The sequence below is a fragment of the Haliotis rubra genome, unplaced genomic scaffold (genome assembly GCF_003918875.1).
Source record: "Haliotis rubra isolate DU_JTF1 unplaced genomic scaffold, ASM391887v1 Scf1965, whole genome shotgun sequence".
NCBI lineage: Eukaryota > Metazoa > Mollusca > Gastropoda > Lepetellida > Haliotidae > Haliotis > Haliotis rubra.
The window spans coordinates 55,370-72,000 of NW_025765964.1; the positions used below are offsets into that span (position 1 = coordinate 55,370).

Consider the following 16,631-nt stretch of genomic DNA (forward strand, 5'->3'; position numbering starts at 1 on the left):
CCAAGAGATTTTGAACAGGAGAAATATTAAGCGAGAGCGAATATTCAGAGATAGGACCCAAATATTGGACACGTTGACCGACACAGAACTGATTGCCAGGTATCGTTTCCCCCTCGACATAACATCCTTCAGCTGGTTGATCGGGTCAGCTCGGCCATCACTTTCGGCCGATAAGCGTTAAGTGTGCCCTACCAGCCCATGTTCAGGTGTTAGCAACACTTAGATATTATTCTAAAGGTGGATTTCTCAGCGAACTAGGAGACATACATGGTATTGCCAAGTCAAGTGTTAGTTCGCGTGTTGGAAGACACTCACGGAAGCAATTTGTCAACTCGCAGCACGATCTGATCCGGTTTCCATCGCCCGACAAACATGCAAAACTTGCGGAGGATTTCTTCAACATCTGTGGTTTTCCGAAAGTTGTTGGCTGCATAGATTGCACTCTAATACCGATTCAATGGCCACCATTGGATGAGGCAGTATATGTGTGCAGGGAAAGGATTCCATGCCATCAATGTGCAAGCTGTGTGCGACGCTCAACTGCGGTAAATATCCCTGACGTCCTTGACCCTTGCAATGTAAACAAACGATCTAGACTTGCTGAGACTTGCAAATAATAAATGTCATTGTGTCAGTATTTGATTTTCAAATCGCTAATATAGGCTTGTTTGTCCCATTGATCGGCTTTTTATAAAATAAGTTTGCCTTCTAATGCACGTTTACTTCAAAAATCTATTTATTTGTTGGGTATATTAAAAATATTTATATTTATTTGTTTTGATGTATATAACTGTAAGGCCATTGTGCCATGTGGTAAATGTGGAGTTGTGTTAAATATTTTTATAAAGATTGATCTCTTAAATAACATAGTACTTTATCTATGTATTTATAATTGCAGATTCACGAACATCATCGTCCAATGGCCTGGATCAACACATGATTCCCATATATTTAATAACTGCAATTTGAAATGCTGTCTCCAGGAAGGGAAATATGGCATCTGGCTTCTTGGTGATTCAGGGTAGGTATATCTATGTTCAAGTTATGTCATGTCAGCCTTTGTCTTTTATTAACAAAAATGTCATATTTCTACCCTTAACATTTAAACATTTCAAAACATTTTCCATAGGTATGCATGCAGACCCTACCTCCTGACTCCAGTCAGCAATCCAGAAAATGAAAAAGAGGAGAAATATAACCGCTGCCACACTGCTACAAGAAACTCAGTGGAGAGGGCATTTGGGTTGTGCAAATCTAGATTCAGGTAAATATAAGGAAGTCTTATGTCTTAATTCAAGGTGTTATTAAAGCTTCTCATCTAAAGAGGTAGTACTGGTGATTATATGTAATTATACCCTTTTCTACATAATTATTTCACTTTGTTATTCCTTCTTGAAATTCTTAATAACTGTGCTATAAACATGCATGATTCATCCCTGTCTGTGAATACAAACATGTAATTATAAAAAAATCTGTGTAGGTGTCTTCACAAATCAACTGGATGCCTGCTATTTTTATTGAGGTTGCCTGAGCCAGATGTTCTGTGTGAGACTAGTGGACCAGACATGGACAACACTCATTCTGATAACTACAACACCGATGGATATAAAGTCAGGAGAAATCTTATCAACACAAGGTTTTAACACACATAACCAGTAAGTGATCCTTCTCTGCACAATAGTGATGGGAATTGGTTAAAATATCATAATTGATGTTTGATCCATTACAACCAATCAATCATAGAAAATAATTGGTTAGCATCATTTATCAAATGTTCCTGTTATATTTGTTAATGTACACAAAAAATTAAGAAAAAACATGTAGTTCTTTGGGGTTTTATGCAAACTGCGCAAGATATTTAAAGGATGACTATGTTAGGAACAATAATTTCATGGAGTCAAAACCAGCCTTGTGAAAGATATTGTTGATGCATACAAGTGTGCAAAAATCGTTTGTGTTCGATTATGATGAGAAAACATGTTCGACTGCTTGGTTGTCTAGTCACTGCGACCAATCCTCGATTATTTCAATTAATCGGACCACCACTAGTCCACAAACCATGTAATATCCACATGTCCTACCTGAAGTGGCAAGGTAGCAGGTTTTTCAAAATCCTGAACCACTTTATAGAAACACTTGTGAATCCTCCATTATAGTATTTTTAGTGTTTATGGAAAATATATTTTTTACATACATATGTTTTATCCAAATAAGAAAACAAACACATGAAAACTTTCATCAGCACAAGTAAACATGTGCCTTTAATTAAATTTGATAATTGGAGACAATGAATTTCCAAATGATTTTTTATATTCAAATTTCTCTCGTTCCAGATCCAGCCTTTGTCTTTGGATGTCCCGGATGTCCCGCTGCACAGACAGAATTTCTTCCAAAAGATACATCTTTCTTTCTTCCTGTGCTTGAAGGATTTGATTTCTCCCAGAATGTCTTCTGAAAAGATTAAGACATTTTTTGTGTGATAACCAATGATGTGTGCATGTTCATTAATACCATCCAATGAAATATTTATGATCACAATTGCAGTACTGATACTAGAATACTGTAAACAAAGCAATAACATACCTTCATTTGATGTTTTCTTTACCGGAGGCTTCCCTTTAGGTTTTCCTTGAAAGAAATTTTGTATTGTTATTAGCTAGAGATACTAACAAAGTAAATTGCCTTTTTATGTGTGCACAAATATTTATCAATAAAGTTAAATAATGTTAAATACATACTTTTTTCAATAGCAGGAGTGACCATTGTGTCCACCACACAAGCTTGGTCCTTATCTGAAATGCATAGCATTCTTTTAAATAACTATAACTGATAACATGTTAAAAGTGTAGCTAAAAATCAGTGGAATTGCTTAACTGTGTCATTGTAAATTGCAAAGAATGGTAGCATTTCATCATCTGAATATCTGGAATGGTGTCACACCTGTGCTAGCTCCACAACTGCCTTCTGTATCTGTGGCAGTTACTGGTGTGAAGAACACTTCCTGTTGAGAATCTGAAACATATCAGTTGTGACTGTATGCATTTTCACACACAACATTAACTGGATGATAACATTGGATATGATAGTTATGTAACTGTTAAATTTTATATATGCTTTTATGTCCAAAACTACTTTACACCAAATATAAATTTATTTGATATTTATTACGTTTGACAAGAACGAGTTAAACTTTAAAATGAAAAGTAGTAGGTTTTGAATTTTTGCAAAATAAAATATTTTTGCATCTTCAAAACAAAGAAATGAGTTTGCATCATTATTTACCAAAGAGAAATGTTGTTTCTTCAGCTTCATCAGCAATAGATGGAATCATGCTGAAGACTGTGAAAGTAAAACAAATTTTACATTTGTGATGTTATAAAGAAACACTGTCAACATTTCATACAATAACTTTGAAATATATTTAGAACTTGATTAAACTACATATTTCAGTAACTTTAATACACATGTACATGAACAACATGAAGACAGTCTCATCATTACCAGGTGTTTCTATGCCTCCTTGAATCCCCTCAATAGCACAGGCAGGAATTAATTGTAGAATCTAATAAAAGAAGGAAATGGTAGCTCTATTACTATTATTATAGATATGTTTTGAGTTTCTTAGTGCATACACAATTTCATTTTCATGAATCATGTCCAGTGTTACTCAAACTCAGTTTGTTGTATTCATTATAAAACTAAATGCTTTGTATATTTATTTACCCTCTTTTCCATTACAGTAAGATCATCAGGGGGTGGTCCACCACCAGTTCTCTTAGCATTCAGCCTCCCCATGGACTCTGATTTTTGGCACATGCCTTCATATCTGTCCATTTCTTTCGGACCTCCTCTTCATTCCTTGTTATGTCACCAGTTGCATTAAGTCTGATATTGAAAATATGATATCATCATTATCATTATCATTACAGTCATTATTAATATTATCTTAGTCTGGGAAGATTGTTAGATAATAAATTTTGGGTTCAGCTGTGAAAAGGAGTGGATTATGGTTTCATGAGAAAACGAAACTTGAATAATAATAATCAATAAACCAATGAATTAATTTGGTATAATTGTACTATTCTTACATTGTAGAACATAGTTGATAGCAATAAACCATTTCCCCACAAATTTAGTTCGTTTCATTATCCGTATTATTTCAGAATGAAATAAGTCTGACAATTCGTATAAGTTTAAATAAGTACAAACGTGTTATGGAATGTCTCTCAATCTTTTTGGGTAAGTTAAAAATAGGCCAGATTTAGATTTTATTATAGTTTCATGTAACATGTCGTTGGAACAAATGAACTTACTTCGTGGTGATATCTTTCCAGATCTTCTTCTTTACATTGTTGGTGACCGTATTTGTGAGGCTTGAGATCAAGCGCTTCAAAAATTACTCTCCACGCCAGACACGCATTATATCAATGTCCGCAGTGGAGAAATTTCTTCTTCCTCTTTTAGGATCAAGCCCATAATATGTTTTCCTTGTCGTCTGCCGCTTTGAGGGGAACAACTCTGATATTACAATCTTCCATATCTCCACACAGGAGAGTTACAAGTCTTGCCGAGCAGACAGATATTGTTATTTACTATTAAAATCATCAGATTTACAAACTGATGATGGAATCTTCATGCGATGGAACATACTGTCATTAAACTTCAACAGGTTTGTAATTAACCATACTTACCATATAAGCTTTTATTGAATTCATATTTAGTGTTTGGCTCTTTTGCTGATGAAATTTAAACAGGTGCGCTTCCATTTCCGGTTCGATTACATAGGCGTTGCTATGCAAGTTAGGACATCGTAAATCGTAAATACACCCATATCTTAAGAGGAGTTTACGACGGGCTTACGATATCTTCATGCAACAGTCGTAAATCATTATGCTAGGACATCCTAAAGTAGGTCGTACGGGCTAGGACGTCGTAGCGCTAAGAGGCTTTCGTGAAACGGCACCCAGGAGTCTTGAAGTTGTTGAAAATTTGAAGAAAAGTTAAAAAACACTTCCACTCTGTAAACACGTCTTCTGTGTTGTCCATACAGAAAAATTATGAGAGGTTTTCAACAACTACGTTGTGACGTCACAGCTAGCCTAAGGGAGATAACCGCGTAACTCTTTAAGCATACCACTAGGGATAGCTATGACTTAGTTAAAAATTTCATTTCCATTCTGTATGTATCTGTGGAATCCACAGGAATAAGGCAACCATAATCCAGAGGGAACGTTTACGCCTATAATTAGAACATTTCAGTAGATTTCAGTACATTTCTGTCTATTGTCATAGTTTTCTTTTAAGACTTATTTTTAGCTAGGAACTACATCTCAGAACTACCATATTGCGAACTTGTATTAACAATTCTAAAGTAAATTCAGGGTTGAAATTGCACTACCTGACCGCCACATACAAGACATACCATATTTCACATATGTGGCTAAACGCACTGTCACTCCAGCAGGGAGCCTGAGGCCATTACGCAAGTCTGTCTGTCCAGGCTGGCGTAAAACGGTCACGCTCTCTGGGAAAGACTGATCGATGTGTTAACCTTTACATAACAGGGTCGACACACATGGTCAGCCTGACTGTCTTGTCTTGAAGGGTCAGTTAGGCAATATAACAACATACCTGACAACCATCCAGGGTGACCACCGATAAACTCTGACAACCTTGGATGATTGAGAGGATAATAGGAATTCAAAACTTTCGGTTATGTTATTAATGAAGGCTTGAGTTGTGTATATATATGGCTATGGGTGAAGGCTACCTCACTCTGTCTTCGCAGCGAATAAACGCTTCAACTTTCGAAGCCCTTCTCTGTTCTAAGGTAAGACATTATTTGACAATTGTATAACTTATTGCTCTTTACAATGATATCTGTTAGGTGAAAGTTAGGTATAACATGAATGCAGCATAGCCTTGTATCTTGTGTCTTACTGACAATATTCCCTCTTTGCGTTATATATGTTATCTTAGGGCACTGTCTGCATGGCAATATCCCACTATGAGTATGCGTACCAGTGTCAAAACTACCATGTTACTACATTCAGAGGCGATACTCATAACATCGGTTTGCCGGCAGAACACGTGCCCATGAAAATGAGTTGGCCTTGCACACTATCAATTTGATTCACTTGACTATATATGACTCTGTCTCTGTAAAGGCTTTGCACACCTATCATATTGTATTTTGATTATCACATTCTAAAATTATTAATGCATACTGCCACTGTATCGTGTTATTCACGTATCATAATGACTCACTTGACTATATATGATTCTGCCTCTGTAAAGCGTATCATACTCGAATCTGCCTTAGCACCGAATAAACGCCTCAACTCGAAGCCTTCTCTGTTCTAAGGTGCCAGCCAGTCTTGACTGCCCTACCATTGCTAATTCCCCCCCAAAAACAGTAGCAACAACACCGAAAGACTTTCACTCATACGAGCCCTACGTCAACTGGTGAGAGGATCCGTCCTGGACCAGGTCAATGACTGGCAGAACACCAGAGAATTACAGAGAGAGGCTCCGCAATTATCAAGGTGAGTTCAATGGTGAACATTCAAATATCTCCACGATACAAAAACCATTAGAACCTAAGTCTCCAACATCACCAACAGCCTTTCACACATCATCATCATCATCATCATCAACAACAACAACTACAACTACTTAATCGGCCACGACAGGAACTCCAGCTACTACGTCAAACGCCTCAACCTTGTCAGCACCAGCCTATACCAGTCCTCCAGCAACATCAGCCATGTACCATCTACAATTACCACGCTACACAGGAACACAAGATGCCACTACATGGTGGGCAGACTTTGAATCCTGGACAACGCTGCAACAAGCTTCCGACCAAAAGGCTTGCCTGTTGCTTCCCTTCCTCCTCGAAGGCCCAGCTAAGCATTGGCACCAGGCACTGTCAGATGACCACAAGTCTGACCTGAGGGAAGTCAAGCAAGCATTTCTAGAGCGGTTCAGCCGATCAGGTCATTTTGACCTGACAGTTTTATCCATCAGCCAAAGAGCAACAGAGAGTGTGGAAAATTACCTCAGCAGGGTGCAAGAGGCCACACTACAAACAGACATCCCTCGAAACTAATGGTAGCCATCACAGTCAACGGACTGCTACCATCACTCAAGCAGTGGGTGTATAACAAAGAGCCCAAATCCATGGAAGACGTCCGCCACCACGCCCAACTCGCCGAGAAGGCAAATGAAAGTTCTATGGCATCACAGGTGAACCTGGTAGATCAAGTTGACAAGCTGTCTGGTCTTGTAAAATCCTTTCTAGAAGTCAGACATGAACAGACAGTAGTGGCCCTATCACACTCCCCAAATCATCAACGGCCCAGTCATCCAGCAAGCAAACGACCTTACCATCAAAACAGGCAGTATCACCATAGCCAACCCCACCATGTAAAGACAGCACCTCCAAGCCAGTCAAACTTCCCCAACCTTTGCTCTTGATTAGTCGGGCTATCTGATGGCTGACTGGTCCCACATAGGGTATTGTGATCCTGATCGGGGATACAAGAAAAAACTAGTCTACTATTCTTTTTTGGAAAGCCTGCTATCAAGTAACCTTTGTGTAATTAGCAGTTGTTGTGTATTGACAATTCAACTTTCAACTCTATTATTTAGCATGAATTTCATCATTATGTAACTAACTCACTTATACAGTACTCTCCCTAGTGTACTGTGATGTCACTTGCATTGTGACGTCATAACTCAGTTATGATCGTCATAGTGACAACGTCATAGTCCTAACTGCCAGTTCACCTGATGAAGGGACCTGGAATGGTCTCTCGAAACGTTGATGAGAGAAATTAAAAAGAAGTTTAATCCATAAAAATATCTTGGACAACATAGGTCATGTTAAGTATTCTCAAATATTTCATGTCTTTTCGTCATTACATCATACTGTCATCCTTGGTATGGATTTTTTGCAGACTAACAGAGTTACCATAGATCTGTCATCACAAACAGTCAATCTTTATGATGGCCTTGTATCAGTCTCACTGTTAGCAACCAATGCAGGACTTGCTAGACTCCTCTTGGACTGTCAGTATCCAACCCAACTCTCAGGCAGATATTCCAGTCCATATTTCACGCTGTCCATCAGACAAACTTCTCTTGGAACCTTATCCATGCTTACAGAAGCTCAAGCTACAAGGTGCCAAATGTCTAATCAAGAACGTAAGTGGTAAAACTTGCATGAGATTTCTGAATCCAAACAGCCATTCAGTCAAACTCAGTTGCCTCTGCTTCTGTCATTGACCCTTCTTTCATATATACCCTTTCATCAGAGAAACCCTCTTCTCCTTCTGCCAATTCTCTCTGTCATCGGATGTTGACACTTCTGAGTCAACTAACCAACCTCTATCCTTCGACCTCAGTGACTCTGACCTCACTGATGATCAGAAACGTCAACTAGAATGCTTTCTCCTATCACAGCAGTCAGTCTTTGCACAAGACTGGTCTCAATTGGGTAGAACACATTTTCATGAACACAAAATTGAAACAGGAGATGCTATGCCAATTAGACAATGGTTCTACCGACAATCACCAGCTGCCAGGGAAGAATGCTCAAAACAAATCCAGCAGATGTTAGATGCCAATATAATTGAACCCAGTACTTTGGAATGGTTCCCGAGTTGTCATGGTGAAAAAGCCTGACAACAGTTATCGCTTTACTAGCGATTCGACTATAGAAAATTGAATGCTGTCACCAAGCCAATATTTTCCCTCTTCATGCGTTGCGATGATGTTGTCGGCGTAATTTGAATTGAAAAACATGCCAAATTATTTTCTGTACTGGACTGCGCCAGTGGTTTTGGGCAAATACCACTACATCCAGAGACAAAGGACAAATCTGCCTTTATCACCCAAGAAGGTATCTTTGAATTCAAACCGTCTACCTTTTGGACTTAAAAATGCTCCTGCAGCTTTCCAACAAACAATTTCTAGAGCTCTTCATGCTATGAACTGGAGATATATATTAATATATGTTGATGACATTATCATCTACAGCAAGAACTTTCAGGAACATTTACAACATCTTAGATGTGTCTTTTCAAAATTGAAAGAAGCAGGTCTAACCTTGAAATCAAGTAAGTGTAGATTTGCAGCGAAAAAAGTTACATATCTTGGTCATGTTTTCAGTAAAGATGGCATAGAAGTAGACCAAACAAAGATTGAAGCAGTTAACAACATTCCTCAGCCTAAAAATGTCCATGATATTCGGCACTTTTTAAATTGCAGCCCTGTTATATAATCTCCTCCAAAAGGACATCCCCTTCCAATGGTTCTTAGGAATGCCAACTAGCCTTTGTCCATCTGAAGAAATCTTTAACATCAACTCCTATCTTAGCATATCCGGATCCGGAGCAACTTTACATCCTTACTACAGATGCCTCGACAACAGCTCTAGGATACATTCTCGGACAACGAGATGCCTCAGGCAATGAACATGTCATTTGTTATGGAGGTCGTGCCCTGACTGCTTCTGAAAAGAAGTGGGGCATCACCCAACTTGAATGCTTGGCTGTCCTAGAAGGCATCAAAACCTTCCGAGTATATCTGGCTTCTAGGAAATTCAAGGTCATCACTGATCATCATGCTCTGAAATGGCTGAAAGACATCAAGGCCGAATCAGGTCGTCTTGCCAGATGGTCAATCATGCTACAGGAGTATGACTTTGAGATAGAACATCGAGCAGGTAGGCAAACACCAATGCAGATGCTCTATCAAGAATTCCATACCCTGAACAACTCTCAGCACCTGTTACTGATGAGTCTCCGTCTCCTCCAGTAACTATCAATGTACCTTCTCCTCCAACATCCACTTCTAAAAAAACCTTCCTATGCTGAAGCTGTCATATCTGAAGTACCTTCTAAAAGTCATTCAGCCACCAAACCTTCTCTCTCTAATTCCTCTATTCATCTTGAAGAGGAACAAAGGCATTCAGACAAACCAGAGTCACAACATCTTTCTGTTACTTTGTGTATCACAAAGAGCCACCTCAAGCAGGTCCATTTGTGCAATCTGTTGACATAGACATTCCCAACAATGACCTAGCTGAGAGGCAAAGAAATTCAAGTGACCTCCGACTTATCATTGATTACCTTTAAAAAGGTGAGATACCAGCCAACTACACAGCATCTCAAATCAGTGGTCTTCAAGGACGTTCACAGGAATATGAACTCCTTGACGGCATACTCTATCACTTCTTCCTACCAAAACATAGAGGACAAAACCAACCGACCACCTACTGTCACACAGCTTGCAGTACCAAAGGTAGACAGAAAGAAACTGTTATATGCATATCATGATTCCAATGCAGGTGGATGTCACTTTGGTTGTGACTCAACACGTCAAGCCATCATGACAAAATATTAATGGCCTGGAATGTACCAAGAAATAGAAGACTATATCAAGTCCTGTGAAGCATGCCAAAAGTCCAAACGATTTGCTCATCCCAAACCAGCTCCAATGGTTCCTATGCCCATTGAGGACAACTTCTCCAGTCTTCACGTGGACATTCTTGGACCCCTTCCTATGACCACAGAAGGACACAAGTATATACTTGTGGCCATTGATTCATTTTTCACGATGAAGGTGATAGTCCTTTCTACATCTCAGCAATTGGACCTAATCACACCTACAAGCTTCATCGATGTTCTGATAACTTGGAACATAAGTCGATGGTACATGCTAACAGGCTCAAACCAGTCATTTTGAGACGAAATGATGGCCCTCAGCAACCATCATCAGACGCCCTAATTCGGGCAGACATGCCAAACGCCTCAAGACAGTCAGGCACTAACCAAGACTTACCAACGAACCCTGAGCCAGGCCGTTGCACCTCCCACATTAAAGTCGAAGGATAACGCACAGGACCCCACAGGCTCTGATGTCAACAGGTCATCCTCTACACAGGGACCTCAGCTAGCCAGTCAATCATCACAGGATCAATTGATCCCTCAGTCAAGCAGTCATTCACAACATGCGCAATCATCACATGAAACACCCTCTTTACAGCCAACCACGTCTCATCATCACCTGTGCCAAGCACATCATCATCCTTATCACAACAGACACCAGGTCAAATATATCCTGTTCAGAAAGTTCTGAAATGCAAACTGATGGTAAACGCCACTATTGTATCAAATGGCACAACTACCAAACCCAAACTTGGGAACCCGAAGAAAATCGCGGACAGGGTTTGAAACAAGATTTCCATATTAGGAAAAATAGAGCAGGCATCTGCTATTGACCATCAACTGGATGAGTTAAAAATGGGTGTTTTAAGTTTAATTAACAATCGATTGTCCCCTCTCCTAATTTCTTAAGAAACTCTCCACCAAACTATTCTGCATCTCTCAAAACTACTTTAATTTAGGAGTCCCAACTTTCTACTTCTACAGAAAGATCCCTCCTTCTACTTTTCTCAAGGTCAGTTTATCTATACTCGTGCAGTCGATCGACTGTACGTCTCTATCAAATTTCCAATTTCTTCCTTTGGCAAACCACTGCATCTTTATAAAATTATCTCTCTTCCTGTTCCGGTCAACAAGACATCATTCCATTCAACCCAATTATTATCTGTTCCTTCATACTTTGCTATCAGTGAAGATAACCAACATTATGTCACTCTTTCTGACACTCAGATTTCCACCTGTAGAGGACGCAACATTCTTCATTGCTCATTTAGGATCTCCTTAACTCCTGTTACTGTTCCATCCTGCGAACTCGAACTTTTCCAAAACCAGTGCAAGTCAAACAACTTTGTGACTTCTGCTACTTAACTTAAGTTCACCCTCCTACTCTACTCGAGATTGACCATTCAACTGTCTTCGTCTTTCGTATACCTACTCTATCCTTAACCTGTCCTTCGACCCAAGGGATGTTTACAGGCTGTTCCTTCTGCCTTCTAAAATCACCGTGTTCCTGCACACTATCAACAGAAACCATCTTCTTCCCTGCACCCTTCAGCTCTTGCACAAACAGTACGACTCATCTGACCCGTTTACATCCTGTCAATTTGGCACTTCAACATTTCTTTGATGAAAATACCCTTTACGCCATTGCTGGTGACAACAACCTTTAAACGGGCCATATCCATCACTAATATTCCTAAATTTCGCCTGTACTCTCATAACTTCTCTCACTTTTTGGCACATGACAATCAGGATCATCTGAGTCTCAAAAGAATGGCTGACAGTGCCAAGAAAGATGAAACTGTCTTCCAAAATCTAGCACAACCTTTACTCGATGGGGAGATCAACATGACACGGGCCTGACACGTATGCTCTGATTGCCATTGCCAGTACTATCATGTCGTCTATATCTGTCATTCTTGTTATTTGGCTCTTCATAAAATTACGTTCTATATCTACTGCTCTAGCTCTTATTACTAACACCAAACCAATCCATTCTTTACAACCTCCATCTTTTTACTACAAACAACTCGTAACTACAACATCAAAACCAGGCACCATGGTTCTTCCCGATCTAACAGAATATCATGTTTTTATACTCTTAGGTTTTATATCGGTTCTGCTCTGTCTCATCATTATCATCCTCATATTTAGCAACGGAAGTCTAATCAAAACTGTCTTGTCTTGGAAATCACCACTGGCACTGTTATGACTATTATTACTCTGTCCCTATGCTCTTCTTACTGGACCATCAATTCCCCTTCATATATTCATAATCTTAGGGTCACTCATTACTTCTTTCCAAGTCTTTCTCTAGAATGGCCAAACTTCTGTATCAAAATCACCTTACTGACGCCCTCCTATACCTAGTGAACTTCATATAAATATTTTTACGCTAAGAAACTTCTCAGAAATGTTGACCCAGCGGTCAATACTTATATATTGTTGATTCATGGTGGATATTTAAGGTTTTAGAGGACGATGTAACCAAACCCCAGAAGTCCCTGTATCCAAATCTGACTGTGACATAGGTATCTTTCCTTAAAGATCAGGTAACCATATATAATTTTATGACCATTGACTTTGCCTATGTCCATTATTTAGATACAAATGCTTCTTGACCATTATCTTTTATTGTGCAACATCCTTCAATGCAATGTATGCCCATTTATGATTGTCAAACTTTGTCCAATAATTTTCTTTTGAGGACAAACGCTTTCCAGAGCAGAGGGGTATCGTCGTAGCTTTCTTTTGTAAGACTTATTTTTAGCTAGGAACTACATCTCAGAACTACCATATTGTGCGAACTAGTATTAACAATTCTAAAGTAAATTCAGGGTTGAAATTGCACTACCTGACCGCCACATACAAGACATTCTATATTTCACATATGTGGCTAAACGCACTGTCACTCCAGCAGGGAGCCTGAGGCCATTACGCAAGTCTGTCTGTCCAGGCTGGTAAAACGGTCACGCTCTCTGGGAAAGACTTGATAATGTGTTAACCTTACATAACAGGGTCGACACACATGGTCAGCCTGACTGTGCAGCTGTGAGGGTCAGTTAGGCAATATAACAACATACCTGACAACCATCCAGGGTGACCACCGATAAACTCCTGACAACCTTGGATGATTGAGAGGATAATAGAATTCAAAACTTTTCGGTTATGTTATTAATGAAGGCTTGAGTTGTGTATATATACGGCGGGCGGCGAAGGCTACCTCACTCTGTCTTCGCCGAATAAACGCCTCAACTCGAAGCCTTCTCTGTTCTAAGGTAAGACATTATTTGACAATTGTATAACTTATTGCTCTTTACAATGATATCTGTTAGGTGAAAGTTAGGTATAACATGAATGCAGCATAGCCTTGTATCTTGTGTCTTACTGACAATATTCCCTCTTGCGATATATATGTTATCTTAGGGCACTGTCTGCATGGCAATATCCCACTATGAGTATGCGTACCAGTGTCAAAAACTACCATGTTACTACATTCAGAGACGCATACTCATAACATCGGTTTGCCGGCAGACACGTGCCCATGAAAATGAGTTGGCCTTGCACACTATCAATTTGATTCACTTGACTATATATGACTCTGTCTCTGTAAAGGCTTTGCACACCTATCATATTGTATTTTGATTATCACATTCTAAAATTATTAATGCATACTGCCACTGTATACGTGTTATTCACGTATCATACTGACTCACTTGACTATATATGATTCTGCCTCTGTAAACGTATCATACTCGAATCTGCCTTCGCCGAATAAACGCCTCAACTCGAAGCCTTCTCTGTTCTAAGGTGCCAGCCAGTCTTGACTGCCCTACCATTGCTAATTCCCCCCCAAAAACAGTAGCAACAACACCGAAAGACTTTCACTCATACGAGCCCTACGTCAACTGGTGAGAGGATCCGTCCTGGACCAGGTCAATGACTGGCAGAACACCAGAGAATTACAGAGAGAGGCTCCGCAATTATCAAGGTGAGTTCAATGGTAAACATTCAAATATCTCCACGATACAAAAACCATTAGAACCTAAGTCTCCAACATCACCAACAGCCTTTCACACATCATCATCATCATCATCATCATCATCATCATCATCATCATCATCAACAACAACAACTACAACTACTTAATCGGCCACGACAGGAACTCCAGCTACTACGTCAAACGCCTCAACCTTGTCAGCACCAGCCTATACCAGTCCTCCAGCAACATCAGCCATGTACCATCTACAATTACCACGCTACACAGGAACACAAGATGCCACTACATGGTGGGCAGACTTTGAATCCTGGACAACGCTGCAACAAGCTTCCGACCAAAAGGCTTGCCTGTTGCTTCCCTTCCTCCTCGAAGGCCCAGCTAAGCATTGGCACCAGGCACTGTCAGATGACCACAAGTCTGACCTGAGGGAAGTCAAGCAAGCATTTCTAGAGCGATTCAGCCGATCAGGTCATTTTGACCTGACAGTTTTGTCCATCAGCCAAAGAGCAACAGAGAGTGTGGAAAATTACCTCAGCAGGGTGCAAGAGGCTACACTACAAACAGACATCCCTCCGAAACTAATGGTAGCCATCACAGTCAACGGACTGCTACCATCACTCAAGCAGTGGGTGTATAACAAAGAGCCCAAATCCATGGAAGACGTCCGCCACTGCGCCCAACTCGCCGAGAAGGCAAATGAAAGTTCTATGGCATCACAGGTGAACCTGGTAGATCAAGTTGACAAGCTGTCTGGTCTTGTAAAATCCTTTCTAGAAGTCAGACATGAACAGACAGTAGCTGCTGCAGCTCCTGTCCCTATGCCAAAACAAAGGGAAGAGATCACAATGGCCCTTTAATCATCAACAGTACCAGCAACGACCTTACCATCAAAACAGGCAGTATCACCATAGCCAACCCCACCATGTAAAGACAGCACCTCCAAGCCAGTCAAACTTCCCCAACCATCCACCACATTCATACCAACCAAATCGCCCAACTCGTTTTAACCAACCACAGCACCAGTCACACTCCCAGTATGACAGACCTCAACGCAGATGCAATGGTTACGGAGGTTCATGTCAAGACCGTACTCGCTGCCCCCATTTTAGAACATATTGTCAATTCTGTGGCAGATATGGCCACCCCCGTTCCCTTCGTATGTCTGCTCCTTTTGCTAAGGTGAATCACCAATAGGAACTCGAGCCTGATTTTCAGAGTTCCTCCGAGGTCAGGCACCACAAAAAACCTTTAACCCCTAAACCCCCAATGTCCAGTGCTAGTAAACCCATCCCTAATGCTAATCCAAAACAACCAGTAGATAGTTGAAGTCAATCTGTCCCAAAAAAGTCAAATCCAGAGCAAGTATCTATAGCTACCTCCCTTACAAAAAATACCATCCAAATCAAGGTCAAGCAGGTTAAAACTACAGCCTTGGTAGATACAGGTGCTACAATAAGTTGCATTCACATGAAATTCCTTTACAAAATAAACATTTCAGAATCTGATTTACAACCGTCTCCCTTAACTGAGATATAAGGTATAGGTGGTGAAACGGCATCCTGTCCTTGGGTCAGCTACACTTGATATCAACATAGGTCATGATGTCTTTCAGTGGCATTTAGAAGCTGTACATTGATGTCCAAGATATTTTTTATGGATTAAACTTCTTTTTAATTTCTCTCACAACGTTTCGGGACCATTCCAGGTCCCTTCATCAAGTGAACTGGCAGTTAGGACTACTGAGTTATGACGTCAATGCAGTGACATCACAGTACACTAGGGGGAAGTACTGTATAAGTGAGTTAGTTTAATGATGAAATTCATGAAGTTGAATATTGCCAACAACTGCTAATTACATAAAGGTTACTTGATAGCAGGCTTTCCAAAAAGAATGTAGACTCGGTTTTCTTGTATCTAAAGTTCATCCCGCGCACTTGGCAGGTATACAGATCACGATTAATTGCTGGTTTATGTCCTTTGCTTCCATGTAGTTTTCTCCGACGCCAGTCATTGTCGAAATCACCTTAATATCATTTCCACATGATTAGCAGTTGTTGTGTATTGACAATTCAACTTTCAACTCGAGGGTGTTAATATTATTTAGCATGAATTTACATCCTCATTATGTAACTAACTCACTTATACTATCTGTGATGGCTCTCCCTAGTGTACTGGAAAGT

The 16,631-nt window shown here is 40.0% G+C and overlaps 1 protein-coding gene and 1 long non-coding RNA gene across 3 annotated transcripts; one reads left to right on the forward strand and one right to left on the reverse strand.

Moving 5' to 3' along the window:
- Positions 1-493: 493 nt before the first annotated feature.
- LOC124274955 lies at positions 494-1,193 on the forward strand. The gene is made up of 3 exons (XR_006898094.1): positions 494-545; positions 899-1,021; positions 1,130-1,193. It is a non-coding gene; the product is annotated as an uncharacterized LOC124274955 (long non-coding RNA).
- An 888-nt stretch (positions 1,194-2,081) lies between these two features.
- Positions 2,082-3,782, reverse strand: LOC124274956. 2 transcript variants are annotated; one of them, XM_046710327.1, is made up of 7 exons: positions 3,724-3,782; positions 3,502-3,562; positions 3,283-3,339; positions 2,941-3,012; positions 2,739-2,792; positions 2,584-2,628; positions 2,082-2,451 (listed from the first exon to the last, which is right to left on the reverse strand). In XM_046710327.1, the coding sequence occupies exons 1-7, from the start codon at positions 3,733-3,735 to the stop codon at positions 2,162-2,164; spliced, it is 591 nt and encodes a 196-aa protein (XP_046566283.1). In that variant the 5' UTR covers positions 3,736-3,782; the 3' UTR covers positions 2,082-2,161. The 2 variants fall into 2 exon arrangements, with proteins under 2 accessions (XP_046566283.1, XP_046566284.1); XM_046710328.1 differs by lacking the exon at positions 2,739-2,792.
- Positions 3,783-16,631: the final 12,849 nt, after the last annotated feature.

Excerpts from the sequence above, each read along its gene's own strand:
- LOC124274956 (XM_046710327.1), bottom strand. Across the intron at positions 3,340-3,501 it reads AGGAGGCATAGAAACACCTG|TCTTCAGCATGATTCCATCT; the intron begins GTAATGATGAGA and ends TTACTTTCACAG. Across the intron at positions 3,013-3,282 it reads AGAAACAACATTTCTCTTTG|ATTCTCAACAGGAAGTGTTC; the intron begins GTAAATAATGAT and ends GATATGTTTCAG.